Raw genomic sequence first — 22,284 nt, 5'->3', positions numbered from 1 at the left:
AAGTACAAAAAAATTAGTAAAAGGAACCAAAAATTGCCGTCCTTTGAGAACTTAATTTTGTTAGTGAGAAATAGTGACAACTAAGGAATATAAAGTCGTGGTCACAATGAATATAAAAGTCGTCCTTCGTTCCAAATCACCAAGAATTCTCATTTTTAACAAAAATAAAATAAAATCATACCTCATGGCTTCCGTTGACCTTAAACCAGCAACTGTATTTAAACCCAAAAAAAGTTTGTTGTTTATTCTTTTCCTTCAAATAATAGTTATTTCTAAAAGCTTTAATAGTTTATATAGCATCTTTTCAGAAAACACTGTAAGATATTCTTTGTTTGCTATTTTATCTCAAGTTCACGCAAATATTAATCAATAACGAATTTACCAAATATAATCTGATTAAAATATAGGATATATGACACATACTAATAATATAATATGTAAGGATATCAAATCCACTTATTTTTATGTAATTAAACGGACGTCATATATTCCATTAATTTCCGTACTCCATTTTTGCTCTAAAATTTATAATTATTTTAGATAGTCAATTTTAAAATATAATATCATTTTAATTTATATTTTATAACGTTCCGAGCTCCCATGGTTAATGGGTCACCCACATCCATTCTCGCGGCATGTGGATACTATTCTGTCCAATAGGCGGTGCGCTAACTTTTCCAAGGTCCGGAAATTTTGTTTACTGACCCTGTAATCACCACCCAACCTTTCTCTGTGTTTTGGCATCACTCGTATGGTATCGCGAATCACTTCCCCATAGGTCACCCATCTATTCACTACACCAGCCCAAATACGCTTAACTATGGAGTTCTAAAATGACGGAAAAAGTAAGTCAACTTTAGTGATATATGTAGCTAAATAAATTATCTTAAATGTTTCCATATATCATAACTCGAGATACAATTCACCCCCTCTCAAAGAACTCAACGCCCTCATTGCGCTCCACGACAGATCTCAAGATGCCTTTCGGATCAGAATCGAGATGGTTAACCAACTCTGATACCATTTATAACGTCTCGACCGGCTACCACTAATGGACCACCTACGCCCGCTCACTCGATCCATGGGCGTCATCTCATCTGACGAGCGGTACTTTAATTTTTCCAATGCCCAGAAGTCTTGTTTATTGACCCTGCGATCACCACCTGACATTTTTCCGTGTTTTGGCCTCACTCGCACAGTATCGTGAATCACTTCCCGATAGGTCACCAATACTTTCACTACTTCAGTTCAAACACATTAACTCTGAAATTTTACACAGATGTATGAAGGAATAAATCACGTTTGATGACATAGGTACTCAAATCATTTTCTTAAATCTTTTCATATATCACAACTCGGAATATTACACATTTACTTTATGATCTTACAGTTGCATGCTCTTATTCAAATGATCTCATATGGATACGCAAGTTAAAGTCTTAATCATTACTCTCTGTCTGTGACAGGAATGAAGTTGGTTTGTGAATCAGAGAAATATGCGTGGGCGAAGGAAAAGAAGGTTGTTGGATGTGGTTATGACCCGAGGAAGAAGAAGGTTTACTTCACAGTCAACTCACACTTGGCTCACGTCATTAACTGTAAAGCAGACGAATTTGGGACACCTCTCTACCCCATTCTAGCTTCCAATACAGAGGCCACTATTTTTATTAACTTGGGGCAATCTCCATTTTATTATGGCCCGGCAAACGGGCAACGCACAACGAACCCGTGCCGTAGTGCTGTGGCCGGGCTTGAGGACAGCAAAGAATTGTTTTCCATTGGGAGATTAGATTCCCAGTATTTAAGAAACTTCTTCATAAACAGAGGAAACAGTGAGATGATTGCAAGCGGGAGGACCATTGTGGGACAAAGCCATAGACGTAAGTTGGACTATGACGAAGAATCCGATGCTGATCTTTTTGAAATTGCGCTAGAATTTTCTGGTAAACCAAATATTGCCAAGTTGTAGCATTTATACGAAGAACATTATCTCATCTTGAATTGTTTCCTTATTGTACAAATAATTTATGAATCCAAGTTCATTCTATTAATGATCAATTATACACTCGTATAAATCATTATTATCATATTATCAGTACTAGAGACTTTTTCCGGGCTATGTCCGAATTTTTTGTATATATAAAATAAATTTCGATGGACTTTTTTATAGTATTTAAGTATAATATAATAATTCATTTGCCCAAAACTCCAGTCTGAGAGTATTTTACCGAATTGGACCACTTATCTAATCTTGATTGGAGCTGTTGAAGGCTACATAACATGAAATGGATTGTTGGGAGAGGAAGACGGTTTTATTTCCTCTGTTACGTTTTTTTCATCAAAAATGTTTTAGTTTTTATAATTTAGAAATAGTTCACTAATAAACTAATTTGAATAGTGTTTAATTTTTGAAGTGTATTAGTTGAATTGGTTATTAAGTAACTGAAAATTGTTTTTAGTTACACTGAAATAATAAAATTTATTTAAAATTTCATATACTTTATTTTCTTTTAATTTAAGTACGTTTTGTAAGCTAAAAGTACGTTTGTTTGTTAAATTTTTGTCTTAAAATTTTGATTATTTAAGTTTAGTTAAAAATTTTCTTTGTTGTGTATTTTTATATATTCATGTAATGGTATTGGGGAAGGTAAATATGATTTCACATATTAGTTCAAACTCCAGTTTTACATTTTTAATGTTCTTAGACTATGAATTTCTATGGGATATGTAAGTTACAATTAATTAGCAGGATATTAGTGATTGATATAATATCTTTGTGATTCCATTATATGTATATTTTATCTTTTTATATATATTTTTTTTAGTTTTTGGCTTATATTTGGAATAATAAGAGTATAATTCCATACTTCTAATTTTATTTGGCTAAGTTAGGCCTCTGTTGTTGAGTTGCTTGTGACATAGGGTCACTTCAAGTTTTTAATTGGCCAAGTGGGTCGCTGCAAGTTTTTATTGTCGAAACGGACCGCTAGGGGGGAGAGAAATAAATCGGTGACGAATTTGGCCTTATGACCCGTCATGTTATGGGCCGTGACCCATGAAACTCTTGAAAGTGACCCACACCAAAAGACCCTAAGACTTAGCGACCCAAGCGGCCCAGAAGTTTTCGCACGTGTGAGGTCGAGATTTTTTTTTTTTTTTTGGCTGATCGGTAACAAAGGTTAAAGGTAATATTAACCTTTCCTTTTCCCGCCGTTTACTGTTTTCTGATATTTGTGGTAATATTAATTATACTAATATGTTATAAAACGCTAACTGGGTAATGGTGAGAAGCAGCTAAGAACTGGTGTACAACTAAAAGAAACAACCCTACGATAAGAAGATATTCCCATCCTCTGAGGCCGTCGATGCTTATCCACCGTAACTGAAAAGGATGGAAACAATTAGCAGTGGTCGGAACGTCGGGTCAAGTAGTGGTGGCACAGGCAGTAAGGAAATCAGGACCAACACCGGCGAAGGTACAGAGTTTGAGCTCTAAGTTTCTGTATTTGTTTTTACAATTGTGTGCTTCCTCTATTTGGCAAATGACCCTAACGGGTGCTCATGCTTGGACCGTAGGTCTGTGTAATTCTTGCATTGTGGTTATGGCTGGGAGGTGGATAATGTTTGACAATGGAGCTTGGGATTTCAAGATAGACAATGATAGAATGGGTAGAGCAGTCGATTCGTCCAGAATTAGAGGTGCTGAGGAGTTAAAAACGTGTATTCTAGCAGCGTATGGGCTTTTGGGAAGGGAAGTGTCAGCCGAGATGTCGTATTGGCTAAATGATGGAGAGAGTGAAATGGTGGGCCTAGTGGCTTCTCCCGTCGAGATAGCAACAGACAAAGATTTCAGGATTTTCAAGGCCCTTCACCGGACAGACAAATCCGTCAATCTCTTCATAACATTAAGAGAAAGTGTTGGAGGAGAAATGATATTTCTAAGGTCGGAATGAGTAATACGGGTCCAAATGAATGCACCCGTTCGACCTCCTGATGAAGATGTTGCTTTTTTGATGGAAGTTCAGCAAATCGAAGAACGCTACAAACGCAACTCTCAGTCTGGCGGCATGGTTGCGACGTCAAAGGGCCAAGACAAAAGCGGAGAAACTCTTGACGACGGGAGTGGGGCTAATTCAGAGAATTGCGAGCAAGAAAAGGGGAATGTTTATGGAGATGACTTGGCAGTGGATAATAGAGAGAATAAGGAAGAAAAAGTCGAAGAAGGAGACGCAGTAAAAACGGCGTCAGATAATCTGCCTCAACAAATCTGTCTCATAGAAGATACGAGAATGCTAAGTGTTGAACAGGTTTCAGTGGAGAATGGAAATAATGGAGGAGCTCACGAAAATGTTTCTGCAGAAGATGAAGGCGATGATAGCGATTACGACTACAATGACTGGCATGATTATTGTAGAAACGATTGCGTGACGGACGACGACGACGATTTTGTAGAAGGTCCAGGCAAAGGAAGAAGTGGTGGACAGTCTGGTGGTAAGGGTATTCGGCGTCCTGGCGGTATTGGTGGAACAGGGGCTGCAAAATTGGCGTGTGGTAAGAAGCAACGATCACGTGGAGGTGGATATATATCCAAAAATAACGATTCTTCTGTGGAAATCACCGATCTAGCAAGAGATCTTGGATCACCCTCCAGATTGGACACATAAGTAACAGAGACCGAGGTAGGTGTTGATGTTGTTCTTGTGACGCCCCCTCAATCTAAAAACAAACACACCCGGGTGACTGAAGATAATGATGATGATACTGTTGTTGACACTCCTATTCCCCAGCCGGCCGCATTTCAGGGTGAAGAAGTATTGACGAAAGCCGGAGATAATGTGAGTGGTACTTCTACAGACGTTGGTTGTGCGCCCAATCAAGCAACAGAGGCCGTTGAAAGTGGTGACATATGTCTCGAAACTCCCCCAAAAAATATAACGCGCACAACCGTGAGCTCGAAGATAAGGACAATGTTGATCCTCCTGTCACCGCAACTAGACAAGTTCAGGATGGAGAAGCATTCATGAAAGGCATACAAGTACCAGAAATGTATGGATATAATGATGTAGATGGTGTGTATAATGAAATGGATGGAAGCAGCTGCAACCCTCTTGACATTGACTTCAGCAAGGAGGACTCTGACATATACGTGGGAAGGACATTCAAAAACAAAGGGGAGTGCAAGTTGACGTTGGCTATCTACGCAATTGCGAAGGTGAGCACGTTTAAGCTCAGAAATTGCAAACGCCGACTCACGGCGAAATGCTACGAAAAAGAATGCAACTGGAGAGTAGTGGCTGTTCAACTCGGTGATTCTCCAACTTATCTGGTTAAAAAGGCAATTCTGAATCATGTATGCGTAGCCGACGTTAGAGGGAAGTATAAAAAACATGGTACAGCCAAAGTGCTTGCAGCTCTATTGCGTTCGAAATAAGAGAGGCTCTACTCTGGGCCGCGTGCTATGGAACTTCCGGAAATGTTGCGAACGGAATTCAACTATACATGCTCATACTGGAAAGCTTGGAAAGCGAAAGAACTAGCGATTGCATTTGCGCAAGGAACAGAGGAGGATTCATACAAGATGCTACCACAGTACTTCCATGTACTCAAGCTAGCAAATCCTGGAACAATCACCGATATTAAAACCGAAAAAGACAAAGAAGGAAAAACAAGGTTTAAGTATGCGTTCATGTCCCTGAAAGCATGCATCGATGGATGGAAGTACCTGAGGAAGGTGCTAGTGGTGGACGGCACCCACATGTTTGGAAAGTACAAAGGTGTTTTGCTAAGTGCCAGCGGACAAGATGCTAACAGCCGCGTATTCCCGATTGCTTTCGCAGTAGTGGAAAGCGAGAACACCGAATCTTGGACATGGTTTTTCGAGAGGTTATCCACTATTGTAGAGGATGGTTCTGATTTAAGTATAATATCAGACAGATGCGCAGCAATTTTCGCAGCGAAAGATAAATGGTACCCACGTGCACACCATGGTATTTGTCTCGTACACCTCCAGCGTAACGTTCAGGATAAGTATAAGGGGCTGCAACAGAAAGCAATGGTAGGCAGAGCTGGGGAAGCGTTCAGAGTTTCAGAGTTTAAGGAGATAATGGAGCTTATTAAACTGACGGATTGGAGATGCTGGGATTATTTGGAGAAGATCGACAAGAAGCTATGGACACGTTCACATTTCGAAGGGGAGAGATTTAACGTGATGACTTCTAACGCTGCTGAATCATTGAATAATGCTCTTCTGTCCGCTCATGATAGTCCTATAATGGCATTGTTCGAGTTTATTCGCCGAAAGCTGTGTACATGGTATGTGAGCAGACGCAGCGAGATCAGTAAGATGAAGGGAAATGTTCCAGATAATATTCAAAAGATACTGGTCGAACAGCTGGTGCTGTCAACGGGCCTTCTAGTTATGCCATGTTCGACTTGGTTATTCGAAGTTACGCACAGGCCAACTAATTTTGGTTCACGGTTGATCTGGATAAACGAACTTGCACTTGCCTCGAATTCCAAAAGCTTGGTTTGCCATGCCGACATGCCATTGCTGCTGCTTCTTACCGTAATATGCAGTACAGCATGTTTGTTTGCAAACACCATCTCAAAGAGACATGGGCTGAAACAGTTAGGGGTATCATACTTCCGGTTCCGGATCCAAAGGATGTTGAAGTGCCAGCCGAAATACTAACTGTTGATCTTTATCCACCAACGACCAAACGAACGAAGGGAAGACCAGGAATCAAACGTAAATTGTCCCCAGGAGAGATACCGGTAAGACTGTTGTGTTGACTTTGAACAATATTTCAATAACGTATAGTAAATTCTCCAATTATAGCAACTTTATTGTTTACATCAGGGGGGGGGAGCAAAAAGCATAAGCCGAACAAGTGCTCAAATTGTTTTAAGGAAGGTCACAAGAAGACCACTTGCAAGGAAGTTAAGCCCTGAATAGAGGATGTAGAAAGTCTGTATTTTGATAAAAACGACCAACCTCATTTTGGAATGTATTTTATTGTAGAACACCGATGAACCTGTGTTTGTTTGGATATGGTGTACGAAACTAGTGTTGAGGTGTACGGGCTTTTCGTACTAAATATATTATGGTTGTAGCACATATTTGTTTTACACCTATAGTTGATCAATAGATGCATAACATTAATAACAAAAGTAGATATTATATCCGAATAAAGTAACAACACAGAGGAAAAAAAAAGTACTTAGTGTACTAGCCGAAAACAGAACTTGGAGTAGCATAGAGTTTGTCAAAAAACTGCAGACAGAAACCGAAGCTATTACATGTAATTATAGTTATCAATCATCAGAATGGATACGACCTCTTCTCCCCCTACGTAGTGAAAGATCCGCCTCGAGTCCGCTAACATTTTGAGGCTGACCAATTAGGGGTTCATCACCTGGAAGAGCCAAAATGTCCCTCTGAAGATTGAGAGTCTGATAGATCAAGTTGGAGAGAATAATTTTCTTGTCGGCATCAGACTGATGAGACATTTCGATGATCTGGTCATAAGCCAATCGACCAAAGTTTATATCGGCTTGTTTCTTACAAACGCGAAGAGAAAACGAAGACGCTTTTTTAGCATTGCATCTACATGGAATCCAGGTTGCCAGTTTAACTCACACAGTTTGTAGAGGCAAAGATACTGTGGGAGGAGCTCTGTTAGGGAGAATGGCTCCCAGTGAGTACAGCGACCACCGGTGAGGAACGTAATTGCCTGCGACAGATCATCATCCTCCCATGTGTGAGGTTGTTCCACAATTAGAGTCATAAATAGTTGATTAATCACAACGGGGTCGAAATCGAAACGGCATCCCCTGATATAAACGCCCGCGTCCGAACCGTATAGGTTAGAGATGCATTCTCTAACCACCCTTGGATAGAAAGGCCGCACATGCAATACAGTGTACATCCACCCAACATTTTCTACTATTGAGCGAGCCTCAGCAAATCCTGGATCATCTAACACTAACTTCCCTGGACTAAAAACCCTCGTATGCAAAGTTGTTGATACTTACGGAAGCTTACTTCAGTTAAATGACGATTAGACCATGGGTTTGGCACCGGTGTGCCGGCGGTAAAGTACCCCGACTGGCTTGTAGCCGCGCTTCAAATGTCATAAAACGAGGTTCTTCCTCGGCCGGCTCAGGTGAGGAACTTGAGCGGTCATCTGAACTTGTGGTGTTGTATTCACGACTGCGGAGATGGGTGGAGGCAGATGACGAAGTCGACATTTTTAGGGTTTCAATTTTTTTTTCTGAAATTGGATCTAGAAGATGAGTACGAAGGAGAAACAAATACAGTTTCCGAGAGCAGATAGTGTATTTCAAACAGAGCAACCGTCAAGTCGGTCTGTCTTCCTCATTAATGAAAAAGGTTGATGAAGGGACCACCAACGCAACGAAAACATAATCTTTGGGCCATACGTGTTTAAATCCCAAATTAAGTTAGGCCCAAAACTAAATCCAGCAACCGGGGTTGATTTAAGCACCGTTGTACAATGATAAATTGAAAGCAAGATTTTTAGCGTATATAATGATTAAATGTATTTTCATTGGAAATATGCCGTTGTAACTAAATTGTAAAAGTCAATATAGCCGTTGTTAGTCATTTTAAACGAATATAGCCGTTGTATATGGGTTGGAAAAGATTATAACGGTTAGAATTAATTCCTATTTAAGGAGCTGTGCCTCCCTCGCACTCTACTCGCAACACATTGAAATTTTTTTAAAATCCACCAACTAAGTGACCGATTGGTAAATGACGGATATGGCGGATCCTTACTATGTGGAGATGAAGCAGCACAAACGGGATGCTGACTGGCTCTTTGCTTGCATGTATGCCAACTACTGCATTCCTAAGAAATGTACGTGCGGTGGTGCTATAACGGTCGAAACTGACGAGAGAGGTAGAAACTACTATGTATGCAAGGTTTTTGAGGTTAGAATGGTTGTTACGCTAATCAATAGTTCAAATTTTTTTTAACTTCCGTCAATTACATAAATATTATTTTCCTTCTAGGATGATGGTTTGCACATCCGACATATCTGCCTTGACGCAATCGAGGAAGAGTTTGATGTGTAAATTTCGCGAGGAGGTCTCGCTCCACCGTAAGCTGCAATTTGAAGTTGAGGAAATGCGTAAGGATATCCAAGAGCTTAAGAATTTACTGATGAGGGGTCGCTGATCGAATCTTATCTTCAATTTAAAATTTGTGCCGTGTTTGATGTAATGTTATTTAATATCTTTTGTAATGTATGTGGGGTCGTTTATCGGAACAATTGTGTCATTTATGGTGGGTCTTTTTTGAATAATAGCTTCAGTTGTATAACACGAAACGGTGCCTAACTATGTTTAACTTATTTCCCACAAACATATAAATATAACGAATGGTTCGGTTGTTTATGAACACACAACCTTAAAATGAAGCAAGGAGATTCTACAGTTAGAGAATACAATACATTGTTCCTAAAATCTGGACTCCTTGAAATACACCAACAGGAGACCTTGGTAAGGATGTATCGAGATGGTTTATGCGAGGAGATACGGGCAGAGCTTGGGTTTCACGTGTTCTCAACCATTGACGACATAATGCAGGCAGCTTTAGATGTTGAAGAGGGTGATGAATCTGATGAATCAGGGAACCGGTCGAAGGAGAAATCCCGAAGCGGAGAATGTGAGACGTCGGGTGATACCGATGGCTCTACAACCGAATCTGACGAATCGGGGAACCGGCCGAAAAAGAAAGCCCAAACCGGAGAAGATTTCCTTCAGAACTTAGACGGAGAGGAAGAAGATCCCGGCCAGGCGGATGACAATGATGCTTTTTACGACAATGACGGGTCTGTTCCGCAGGGGGTCGGAGAGAGCGATGAGAAATCCGATAGTAAGGTTGATCTTGAAGACTATAAGGAGTACCTTGAGGAACATCACATGAGCGAGTCCGAGTCAAGTCGAGAACCCAAGTGACCAGAAATATGGCAATAGATTTATATGTATTAGATTTATATCAACTTAATTTATGTATTAGATTTATATGTGTGCTACAATATATTCTACACTTTAACAACAAAAAAATGTACACCTTTGATAATATTAACTAAATTTATGTATTACATATTACCGAGATGGGTATACCTGCATAGATTTTAAAAGCAATCATAATTAACTATAGATTTTAAAAGCAATCATAATTAACCATATTACCGAGATGGGTATACCTGCATAGATTTCAATCATAAACCCGTACACCTGCCGCTTATATCCTTACATACCGTACCTCTATCTAAATTAACCATATACTGAAATAAATATAATATATAAACACAAATAAATAGTGTCTGCAATTTAGCTACACAATGAATTGTACACCGTTTAGAATAAGTTGTACATTTTAATTATTTAAAGAATGTTGTATACATGGATAGACTTTAATACAAAAGTCAATCGGAAACACAGTTTTAGTCCACAATAATGTATCTGTACTCTTTCTGTTGTAAGACCGACGCATCATTCGGCCCAATGTAACTGGTATTGAAGAATGAAAGTTGGTGTAAACAATTGTTATACCCGTTAAACGGTTAATTGTCCTCATACCCGTTAGACGGTTAAGTATTTTTATCTTGCATCATTTCGTTTCATCCCTATGATACTCCTTCGCTAGTCACATCATTTCATCTCTGTTTGTTATGTAAACCTCGATTATAAATAGGGTTGACCCTATTCGATTTTTGGAAGCGGTGACACATTCTAGTCGGAATGATAAACAGAAATCTCCTAAAAATAGAACAATTCCCTATACTCAGCCTCCCGACAGAGGTCCAGGGGTTAGTCGTTAAACGGGTGGCACATAACTCCTTCGAAGATCTTTTCAGACTCCGCGCTACTTGCAAGGCTATGCGTTCGTTGGCAGACGATGAAGACGTTTATGCTTCGTTCGATTTGTTTAAATACCCGTGGAGGCTCCGCGGGTTTAGGCTCCGTTACCTATTGAGAAGATGCTATGCCCAGGGAAACCCAAGTACACTTTACATCAAGGGCGTTGAGTATTTTTAAAGGTGAAATATGTACGTTGAGGGTCTTGATTTGATGAAGAGAGCAGCCGATGCTGGATTCGAGCGAGCCTCGTATACCTACGCCATGACAAGAAAATTATGGGATGATGATGGCGATCACTTCGGGGGATTTTCAAGAGACTACGTCGCTAAGATCGGACTACTGGTAAGATCCTCGGCTGGATTGTGGAATTGAGACCATAACGACTACTTCCACATAAGGAGGCACGTCTTTATATCAACAGTCGCACCGATATTTTTCAGCTGTCCTTGTTCTCCTCTATTGGACGGACATTGGGCATTATGGGACATCGACAATAGGAAGGCTGAAGACATGTGTAACCGGTGCTTCTGGATAAAAGAGGTTGGTCTTTTTCTACGTGACTTCAAGGCATCCACCGGTCATCCAAACTTTAAAACGTGGCGTTAAGACTTGTTGGATGGTGGTAATCTTCGTGCACACTACTTTATCCTACGTACACCGTTGTTAAATTGTTGCACACCAACTAATATTTCTAATCTTTCGAAGAGAATACTATTATGTCAATTGAAACGTAGGATACTATTATGTCAATTGAAACGTTGGATACTAATACGTCAATAAAAAATCTTGCACACCATATATAAAAGTTGCACACCATATGTCAGCCGGAATAGATAATACAAAATAAATGCAACAAGATATTATATTAAAGTTTTTCAATAATTTCCTTGAGTAATGCAATCTCCTCAGCGTTTTTCTTCAAGACTTTCTCCATCTCGTGGATCTGATAACCAAGGTGTGCAATCTCACCGTCGTTTTTTGGGCATCTTGGTCAATTCGATCGATCCGATATTCAACACGACCTAAGCTACGTATCCTGGATTCGTGGTCGTCAACTGTTTTCTTCAAACGTCGGGTTTCGTCTTCGATTGCGGCGGTCCATTCTTGCTGCAACCCGTCATTCTACAAATAGGATTACAACTTACCTTTAAATATTTGGAAGCAAAGCCAACAATTACATAAAAGATTACAACTCACCTTGAAATCTTTGCATACAAAGTATTTCTTCGGAATGGCTGCCGCTTCTGTAGTGATCTGAATGATAATTGCGCTTCCGCAAGGACAACGATCCGGGACTCCAAAGTTGGAGTCGTTCACAGAGTAAAGCATGTCCACATACGAGGCACCATCCGAGCTGCTGGAAGTCGACATCGAGGGAATTTTGCTGGTAAAGGAGAAAGGGAGATGTTATTAGGTCGATGTTGGAGAAAGGAGAAAGGGAGATGTTATTAGGTCGAAGTTGGAGAAAGTGCTCGTCACTGTGCATCTTATTTCAAAATTTAAATTAAAGTAAATTGAAATATCGGTCCGGGTTGCCAAAAAATCCGGCCCATTCGAAACCCAAAACCCGACCCATTTACATTTCTTCCCAAAATTCTTTTCTCCAATTCGATTTCAGTCCTTTTTTGGTGTTCATTAATTTTCTCCAACTGGGAAGAGATATGGAATTCGGTGGCAGATCGAGCTATAAGGGAAAAGGAAAGGGAAAGGGAAAGGGTAATGAAACCGATGCGCGTTGTTTCTGTGCGTTGCCGGCGAAGAAATGTAAATCTTGGACAGACAAAAATCCTGGTCGAAGGTTCTACGGGTGTGAACGCTGGAAGGTAGAATAGTAGTATTGTGTTGTTATTTATGGAAAGGATTTTCATTTCGTTTATCTTGTAGACTCCACTTGATTGTGGGTGTTTCCAATGGATCGATGAGAAAGAACCTTTCAGATGGCAAAAGCAAGCTCTGATTGAAGCTAGAGACAAAATTTCAGAAAAAAGGCGGACTATCATGGAATTGAAGAAGACCATCTCGCACCTCCAGAGTGATTTGGGCAAAAATGCAGAAATAGAAGAAGACATCATTAACGGGTTTCTAAATATGTGAAGAGATGTTTAATTTGTCCTGCAAGCTTGTATTTTGGTATCTCAACATCTGCTGTAAACGTGTTGCACTTTTGTAATGTTGGTTACGAAGACAACTAATGTGTTATAACCTATGAATTAGTTATTTAAATTTGCAAAGGTATTGTTCTAACAGAAATTATATGTAGTATTGGGATCGAGGAACTACATTTGGGAGGAAATGGCAGATGTTAAAACATAAATGACATAGGAGAAATGTTGACGCAAATCCAAAATAGCCTGCAGTTTTTGCAAACACCTTCTAAGTTGTCTGCGTAATCATGGCCATACACGCACCTGGGTGTCTTGATTAAGCCATCATCCGGGAACTTGAAAGATTCCCCATATTTGTTGCAGTTCAGGTCTTCCGCTCCAAAGGCTTTCAATTGGTTCTCTATGGATTCTCCCATTTCAGAAGTTTCATCCGATCGAAGGTCATGGTGATATGCTGCGAACAGCTGAAACACTTTGCTCGCTTCCTTGTCGTTGCCAAGACAAACATTGAATATGGCGACAGCTAGGGTTGACAATCCATGCATTGGGACATTTGGTTCCAATATTGTAATACTCTCCTCAAGTCCTATGCTCTGTGCTGTAAGGAGACCTTCATAGTAGATTGCCTTTTTGTTGCCAGCACTGACACACTTGAGATGAAACTCCCGGAACTGACAACCTTGGCGTATTTGACATGTGTCGAACCTGTCCTCCATTTCACTAACATCGCACTCCTTCAAGACTGAGGGCTCGTGTGCGAGGGCGTAACCGCGTTTTCCAGCCCGCAGAAAAGGGCCAAGATTGTAAAATGATTCCTCTCCGACAAGCTTAATGATTTTGCACACAATTTCGTGGGGAAGATTTGGGAGTACGTGAGCTTCCATACTATTGGGGTCACTTGTTGGAGTTTTTTTGTGGTCTGTTTTATGGTAGGTATGAGAGGGATTATAGAAATTTAATAGACATGTTTGTAGAGAAAACGTGTGAGGTTAATACCAGAATTTATTGTCCCACCCACATTTGAAACCTAACACTGTCAAATCATGTTTTAAAACGGCCATAATGTACTTGTAAACAATTAAAAAATCCATTATTTCGTTTGTCTCGGTATAGGGTCAATGCGTCTCCTCGCTATAATGACTTATACGGGCGTGACCATCGTAAATAGACAACCCTTCGTTTGCCTCCGTCCACTCACTATAATTACTGAATTTTGGACATCATTTGCACAACGCTGAAAACACAATCTTGCTATAATGGCAGAGACCACTTTTCTAGATCTCCCTTCAGATATCCAACAATTGATTGTCTCCTGCGTCGCAAAAAAATTCCTTTCAAGATCTGTATAGACTCAGATCTACTTGTAAGTCAATGCGTGCGCTGGCAGACACGCCTGACGTCTATTCTTCGTTTGATCTGTATAAATACCCTTGGTGGACAGGCTTGCGTGATACGTTGTTGAGAAGATGCTACGATGTCGGAAACCCAAGTACTCTTTACATCAAGGGTGTTGAGTATTTCTACGCCCTACAACGCCACGAAGAAGGTCTTGCTTTGATAAAGAGAGCAGCGGATGCTGGATACGAACGAGCGTTGTATACCTATGCAATGACTCGCAAACTCTACTGGGAGGATGAGGAATGCTTCGCTAGTTTTACGAGAGAAGCAGTTGGTACAATTGGATGGCTTGTTAGAATGGATGATGTTCCGTGGGTGCCGGTCGTTAACGAGGGGTTCTTAACAAAGAAGTTCGTGTTCATGTCAACAGATCGACCCTTGTTTTATAATTACCCATGTGCACCTACGTTGGATTTCGATTGGGATCTCTGGCAGATGGACTTAAGCAAGACTAAAGACATGTGTAACCGATGCTTCTGGATCAAAGAAGTTGGTCTTTTCCTCCGGGATTTTCGTTGCGCCATGAGTTTTCCGGCCTTCGACACTTGACAGTAATTATTATTTGTTGTAATGCATTACCACATTAAGCATTGTTCTAATTCCGTTGTCGAGAATAACATTTGCTGTCATTTTGGAAAGTGACGTATACCTTCAAAGCTAAGGAGACAAACTCCAACATCGGTCTATCATTTCTTTACTTATACAATTATCATTAAAAGATAAGACTCGATGTACAATATTACAACAACGGTGTACAAGATTTAAAAACCAAACAATGCGTTTTACATAATATAATACAAAAAACGTTACAAGGTCTAAGAAAGTCAATACATATGGTTGGTGTGAAATGTAAGACTTGGTGTGCATCATTACGACAATGGTGTACGATGTTTAAAGACCAAACAAAACGTTTCATTTTATATTGTACACTAAACGTTACAAGGTCTACCACCGACAATACATGTAGTTCATTTTGTTCAATGATGTGACTTTATATAATACAATCAAACATCACGAAAAATTCTAATTATAACACAATAACATTCGCAATCATTTTGTTCAATGATGTATACCTTCGAAAGTAAGAAGACAAAATCTAATACTGGTCTATACAGTCTTTACATAAACCATTACCATGAACAGCTATGACTTGGTGTGCAACATTACAACAACGGTTTACGAGGTTTAAAAACCAAACAAAACGTTTCACGTAGTTACAACAACATTACAACAACGGTGTACGAGGTTACAAGGTCTACCAAAGTCAATACATGTAGTTGGTGTGCAGCGTTTTAACTCAGGTGTACATATCTACAAATACCAAAGTCAATACCGTCAAACTTTTTGTTTCTCGAGGATCATAAACGCATAAACACACAAACACACCATAAATATACCATTAAGTTCCATTCGGTTCACACAAACATAAGTACCATTGGGTTCGAACAGCATTCTGACAAAGAAAACAACTTCAAGTTTACTCATTGTTTACTTTAGCATCGCCCACGAATTCTTCATAGCAGTCCATTGCATACTGCTCTCGAAATCTGTCAACTTCTTTGTCGGTAATCCGACTCATTTCCTCCGTTAAGCCGGCAGCATGCATCTCTATGAACTTGGCAGCACATGGCCTACAGTCGCCACCCCTTTTGTTGTGATAAATACCTTCTGCCGGCTCCAAGAGTAAATTCGAAGACCTTCCTTCACCTTATAGCATTTATGCCCCGCATATTTTTCTAATATATAAGGCAACGACTGTAAAACCGAACACATATGTCCTTCCGCAACCTCGATCTCAGTATGAGGAACATAGGAATCAAATACCGTCACATGACCTTCATTCAGTTTAATGCAAAGACCAACCCAGTGATCTCCACCCCAATTCATCGGGGTGTACACGGTGTCGACATCGCGGCCAAGTCCCAACTTCATTTTCTGCCCCTTGCTCTTTCCTATCACGTACTGTGCTACGTTTTTCCCCCATTCGAACTGCAGCTTATCATTGTCTGCGCTAAAGGCACTCCAGATTGACTGAATGGTTTTTATAAAGTACTGATCCAAGATCACCATCCTCTCCTTCAGTAGATAAATCCCGCGACGCCTCCACAACATATTCATTATCACATGTATGTGCTGTCCCAAAAAAATATGTAACAAATATTAGTTACATAAGGTGACTGTCAAAGGTATAATGTGACGACGATGCAGAGCTTAATAGTACCTCGTCAGACATCCATTTCCCCGGTTCAGCAATTTCAAGGAAGAAGCGATTACACACAGAGTGACCGGTAGCGATATCCCACATCCTGCAAATTTCACCAACAATCAGGAACTTATGCGCGAGTGTATGTATATAACCTAAAAAAGAGTTAGAAACTTACTGCACGGGATTTTTCCTCAAAATTTCGGCAAACTTCTTAAACTGTGCTCGATTCGTTTTGGCAATGGGCTTATACTCAACCTTCTCCTCGCTCTTAAACAACTTTTTCACCCTTGGGTCAGGGGTGTACACTCCATAAATCTTGCTGGATCTCATGCGATGCCGTTTACCACCACTGCCCACATCTTCAGAGTCCGCATCCGTTTCAGCACACAGATCACGTCGGTTCTCTTGTATCTGGCTATCAGTGGACATGTCGTCTTTACAACTGTCATATCTCTCTTCGTCCTCCGTTCCCTGTAATTCAGCGTTGATCTCTTTAACACTTGCCTCAACACCCGCCTTGGGAGGAGCAACTTTTCCAACCGCCTCCACAGGCTTTGGAAACTCCATATTTGATGTTTCAACGGAGTCAACAGATTGGGGCTGTTTGTCTGGCGTCCTCGCTTCTTCACCACCGTCAGGATCCTCCTCAACGAACTCACCACCGTTGTCGGCACCCGTTTTCTAGATGGAGTCAGTAACCTATGTCAACAGGTGTACACCAAAAATAAAATGTGGATGTGTACACCAATAATAAAATGCACATCACCTGCGCAAAGTCAATCCCGGCCGGTGGTGTCATGCGGGCAGCCACCGACTCGTTTTCTTTTGGCTGTGCACCCTCCCCACCCCTCGGTGCCCTTATTTCCTGAAATTTCAAATCAGTTAATTACGCTCTCTGAGAATTGTCGAACAACAACAGACCTAAACCATTGCCTAAGATATAACTACCTCGCCCGTCCCCGGGATTTCAGAGTTGATCTCCTTAACAAGTGCCTCAACAAACCTCATAGGAGCAGAGACTTGTTCAAGCCTCTCTCCATCATTCTGATTTGATGTTTGACCGGACTCATAGCCCACCGGTGGAGCACCTCCCCATTTTTGAAGGCCCTCCCCACCTTTTGGAGCACTTCTTTCCTGCATCAAATCCGTTAATAACGCACTTCAAGTAATGTACAACAATAACAGACCAAACTTAATGTGACAGATATAACTACTGTCTATGATATAATCAGTAGCGGACACGTTTCAATTCCGGTGGATGCAACCTTAGATTTCGAGGAGGGGTTTCCATCCCATGAAGGATGAAAGGAGCTTACACTACCAACCGAACTGTAACAGTTCGGCTTTGTTTTCTCCCATGCGACTAGGGAGCTTTGCTCATACCGGTACGTTGGGTTTCTTTTCTGCCATGCCCCCGGGGAGGTTACCACATGCTGGAAGGTAGAAGGAATCCGCAAATATTCACAACTATTGTTATTACCACTACTTAGCCAAACACTACACAACTAATTAAGATGCAAACGAACCTCTGCTGGTAACACATAGGACTCAGGCTCAACATCTAATACATCTCCAAACAGGACGAGGGCATTCGATTGTGTTTCTTGCTGCTGACCATCCCCCCAGCGCTGGGTTAGAAGTCTAAGCAATAACACAACAATAAAACTATCTATCACATTACCTGATCGCCTTTGTTTCCGCCGGATGGTGGAAAACGAGCATTGTCAGACTCGTTTTCTTTTGCATGATCATCATCATTCTGGTGACCACTATCTCTCTCTGATGAGGGTGGGTTGTTTCTTCTCACTTCCTGGAAAACGGCAAAGGTGTCAGGCCAGTAAATGACCACGAATTTGTATATTATGCGAAAAAATAACTTCGGCGTACAACCTTTGTCACCTCCTTTCCACCTCCAGATCGACGCCGAGGCAACATTTTTTTCACAACAAGCCGAGTGCCAACCGTTTTCCTTTTTTTCCCCTTCCTGTTTTTCCCCTCGGTTTCACTCACAATACTATCATCAGGAGACGGAGTGCGACGCACCTGCGGATCATCGATCGCTTTCCTCTTCCTAGCGTTGCGTTTGCTCCCCTCGGGCAGACCAAAACTCTTGCAAATCAGTGTCCGCAACTCTTCAATATTGTTCTCCATCCCCTCAAACCGCTGGGATATCCAATGTTTTAAATTTTCATGCGTACACCTCTCTGAGCATTGACGATTCCCTTCTCCGCTGTTTCCAGAAGAAGAAATCTCTTGAACTTCAATGGGCACTGCATTACGCGGTCGCAAATTTCTCTGGTGTATGGGAGTGGGACAAGCTCCCTCCTCCTGCGCAGCGTCTGGAAAATCCTCAGGTTTGAATGTTTCCCCACAAAGCAACTTCTGCACCAAAGAAGTTACTTGCCTATCTTCATTCTGGTCCAGCAACATCAGCCGTTCCTCATCAGGAATCACGGTGAAGTGGACAGAGAGCTGTAGACATGCAAAAAGCAATGGAAGACACGTTAACACCAAAAGCCGTAACCGTTTTACTTCACTGTATTTGCATCCGCTGTATTTAAAACAAAGGGAAAACAAACTTACGTCTGGGTCTTCTTCGACAGCGACTATTTCGTTGACTATGAGAATAGTCGACGGCGAAGAGCAAGCTCCGGGGGAATCAATGAAAGTTGCGGTGTTCCCTGCGTCGGGAATTTTCTCCAATAGCAGAGGCACAACATCAAATAAGAACAACTGCAGAGCAAGTGGAAACCCATAGCAAACTGTTGTCTTTTGCGATAGCCGATCACGCATCACTTGCAGTGAGTTCGAACGTGGTGCGACAACAAGGGGAGGCAGGAAACGCGGCACGGTCGTCAAGAACGACTCTCGACCCCACGGATACGCCAAAAAGCTCTCAACGTCTGACAGCATCTCAACGTACCTGGGCGTTAGTTTAAGATCTTTGCTACTGGGGCAGAGAACACCATCAACCAACGCGATCAGAGCCAAAGGGAGCCGTTTCTCCACAGCTAGATATTTATTTCCCAACATGCACAGTACACTCAGGACTGTTATCTTACCGACAGCCGTATTAAAGAGCTTGTTCCACATCGTCGGAGGAACAGATTCAGATGCTTCCGAATCCTGAACATCGAAAGCTCCGCAGTTCAAACCTACAACATCTCGGAATTCATCCAGCGAGAAACGGAGTGGATGGGGCCCGAAGGTGAACCAGAACTCGTGTCTGCGAGCAGTAACTAGCTGTCGGCTGAGGAGGCAGCCGATGAGCTTCGTAGAGTTCTGGCAGCGTACAATGGGAAGCTCAAACAGCCCCCAAAACTGGGAAGCCATCAAAGTGTCCATCGCATCAGTCCCCTTTAGAGCAGCAGCAACAGAACCGATGACGTGTGATTTTGAGTAGATGTTTACTCGCAACTTTGTCGGGTATGCACCATATGCGAACAGTCTCCGGGGCAACACAGATGAGGGCACCCCATCAGAGAATTGTCCCCCTGAGGAATCACCACCATCGGGGCCGTCCTCAGATCCAGAATCTACAAATCGAACAAAAATCGATAACTCAAATAAATGGCTTCAAACACAAAACGGTGTCGACTAATCAAGAGACAATAGCTTTTCACAGCGAGGACCTAAAACCATTACTAAAGAATCTCTCCGATGACATGCAAAGACGGAATCCACATGAACGAAGGTGGACGAAACACATACCCGGATAGCGCTGCTGTTTCGCAGGAGGGCACTCCGGGAGCTCCTCGCCAGCTGATCTGCTCCGACGACGAACGGTTGTCTCACTTTGCTTGGACTTCGTCATCACTGCAGGCGTCGTCTGGGGTCTAATTATCGCCGGGGAAGATTCTCCAACGGCTGCGACAGGCTAGGGAATACAGGTGGATCTAGGTCGAAAGTCGAACAGTCCTCTCAGTTTTTCATAGTAAAAGAATTTACCAGAAGGCCGTTTACCGCCCAGTGTAGGTAAGACGACGAAGTAAATGATTTCCCGAAAAACTCGACGAAAATCTCACGTGCGAGAGGGGAGTGGCACTTCCGATATTCGACAGCTGGAGAAAGGATCGTTTTGTCTTTTGCTTTCAAGTTGCAATGGGTCACAAATACACGCGACCCATTTGCCGAATAAAAAATTCGTGCGGCCCAAAGTCCGAATTACAAACTTGAAAGTGACCCACTTTGCCAATAAATTCCTCTGTTATTACAGTCCCAACTCTGTTTCGTGTCTGTCATCGTGTCGTTAGACTTGAAAGCTTTTGTCTCTCTTTGTAATGCTTGCCGGACACATATGTCTACAGTTTTGCCATCATGAAGATCGAATACACTAAATCATCGGATGTAGGATAAACTCAAACTCAAAACGCGCCACCTCTCCAGAAAAATCATCAAATCTTCTCTGTTCATGATACATAGCTTTTAAAAAAACGGTATGAAGAGTAGACATAAAAGACTTTTTTTGTGTGTTCGTTTTTTGATACTTAAAAATTAACGATATCAACCCGCAGAAAGAATACAATAGTTATGAGTACATATTGTTTCATCTACTAACTTCAATTATCATGTTTTTCTTTACATAGAGAGTAATCCCAAACATCTTCATCCAGAATCTGTTCCTTCTTAGTGATTGGTGATTTTGTTTCTTGATACTTTAAATTACCATAATATCTCACTAAGCTAACTTCTGCGGCTTCTTGTCAGTTTGGACGCATAGACTTCACAAAGGTAGGTATTACTCTGTCCCAGTACCAGCTCCAACTTCTGAATAATGATTGAAATTCTCAACCACATTCTGAAAGCAACACCAATCCAAGTTTATAAATGATACATACTTACATAGTCCTATTTGAACTATCAAATTATTCTCTCTTATAGACACAATTTGAAAAGCTCACTCTGAATCCTCTGATAGCATGAACAACTGAAATGGTTCCATATCTCAATGAGTATAACTGATTTAAAAGAAGTTACAGCTGTTCATAGGTTTACGCAAAACAAAGAAAAACCAGCGGAATGTTTGTGGTAATTTAAAGTTCTCAAAACAAAACAGAAAACTACACAAGTAATGTGGTAATCCAAATAATTTCTCTTTCCAGTAAGCTAGAGAATATTTTTATACTCGTCTGTGATGCAGTGAGAGTGGGAACATTGAACCTAACCAAATCACGGAACTCGTTTCAGTATGTTTCCCCCATACTTCTCATCCAGCTTTCAAGGTTTTGGTCACCTTAACCGACCATAACCTGTAAGAAACCAAAACACATTGAACATGTCGATAAAAAACATGTCTTTCACTTCTGAAAATAATATCGAAACACAAGTATCTGTTTGGGGCTTTAAAAATGTGCCAAAACAGCAACTAAAGAAGAGGGTAATAATACGGAATAGCGATCACATATACTTGGGATACAATCAAAAAAAAAAAGGAAAAGGAGATATGAAACTGAAAATGAGAACTCACAGACATTTCAAATTGTTAGAGAGCAAATAAAGCACAAAGAAACAATATCAGAGAAAGAATAAGCAAATTACTGAGTAAGAATACTTGGACATGACATTCAGCTTTTCAAAGTCTGATGCATAATATAAACCCTATCAAAACAACCTAACGACCAAAACCTGAGCTAATTCCTTGAGCTATAGAAATATTGGCAAACAAAATGGTTGATAGAAGG

The 22,284-nt window shown here is 41.1% G+C and overlaps 2 protein-coding genes across 3 annotated transcripts in view; both read left to right on the top strand.

The window, feature by feature from the left end:
- The window catches only part of LOC103848982, a 28,808-nt gene extending 6,783 nt beyond the window's left edge, over positions 1-22,025 (top strand). Inside the window, exons 2-3 of one of the 2 annotated variants that reach the window (XR_004452477.1) lie at positions 1,467-3,476; positions 3,577-22,025. Coding sequence is in view for 1 of the 2 variants with exons in the window: in XM_009125811.3 (XP_009124059.1) it covers positions 1,467-1,969 (503 nt within the window). In the remaining variant the exon portion in view is untranslated. Of the gene's footprint in view, positions 1-1,466 lie in introns of both variants that reach the window. The other variant, XM_009125811.3, reaches the window with a different exon arrangement.
- On the top strand, positions 5,459-6,691 carry LOC117129303 (protein FAR1-RELATED SEQUENCE 6-like). The gene has a single exon (XM_033282867.1). It carries the CDS (start codon positions 5,459-5,461, stop codon positions 6,689-6,691), a length of 1,233 nt encoding a protein of 410 aa, XP_033138758.1.
- Positions 22,026-22,284: the final 259 nt, after the last annotated feature.

Source organism: Brassica rapa, chromosome A10 (assembly GCF_000309985.2).
Source record: "Brassica rapa cultivar Chiifu-401-42 chromosome A10, CAAS_Brap_v3.01, whole genome shotgun sequence".
NCBI classification, from domain to species: domain Eukaryota; kingdom Viridiplantae; phylum Streptophyta; class Magnoliopsida; order Brassicales; family Brassicaceae; genus Brassica; species Brassica rapa.
This window is presented reverse-complemented; position numbering and strand designations above follow the sequence as displayed.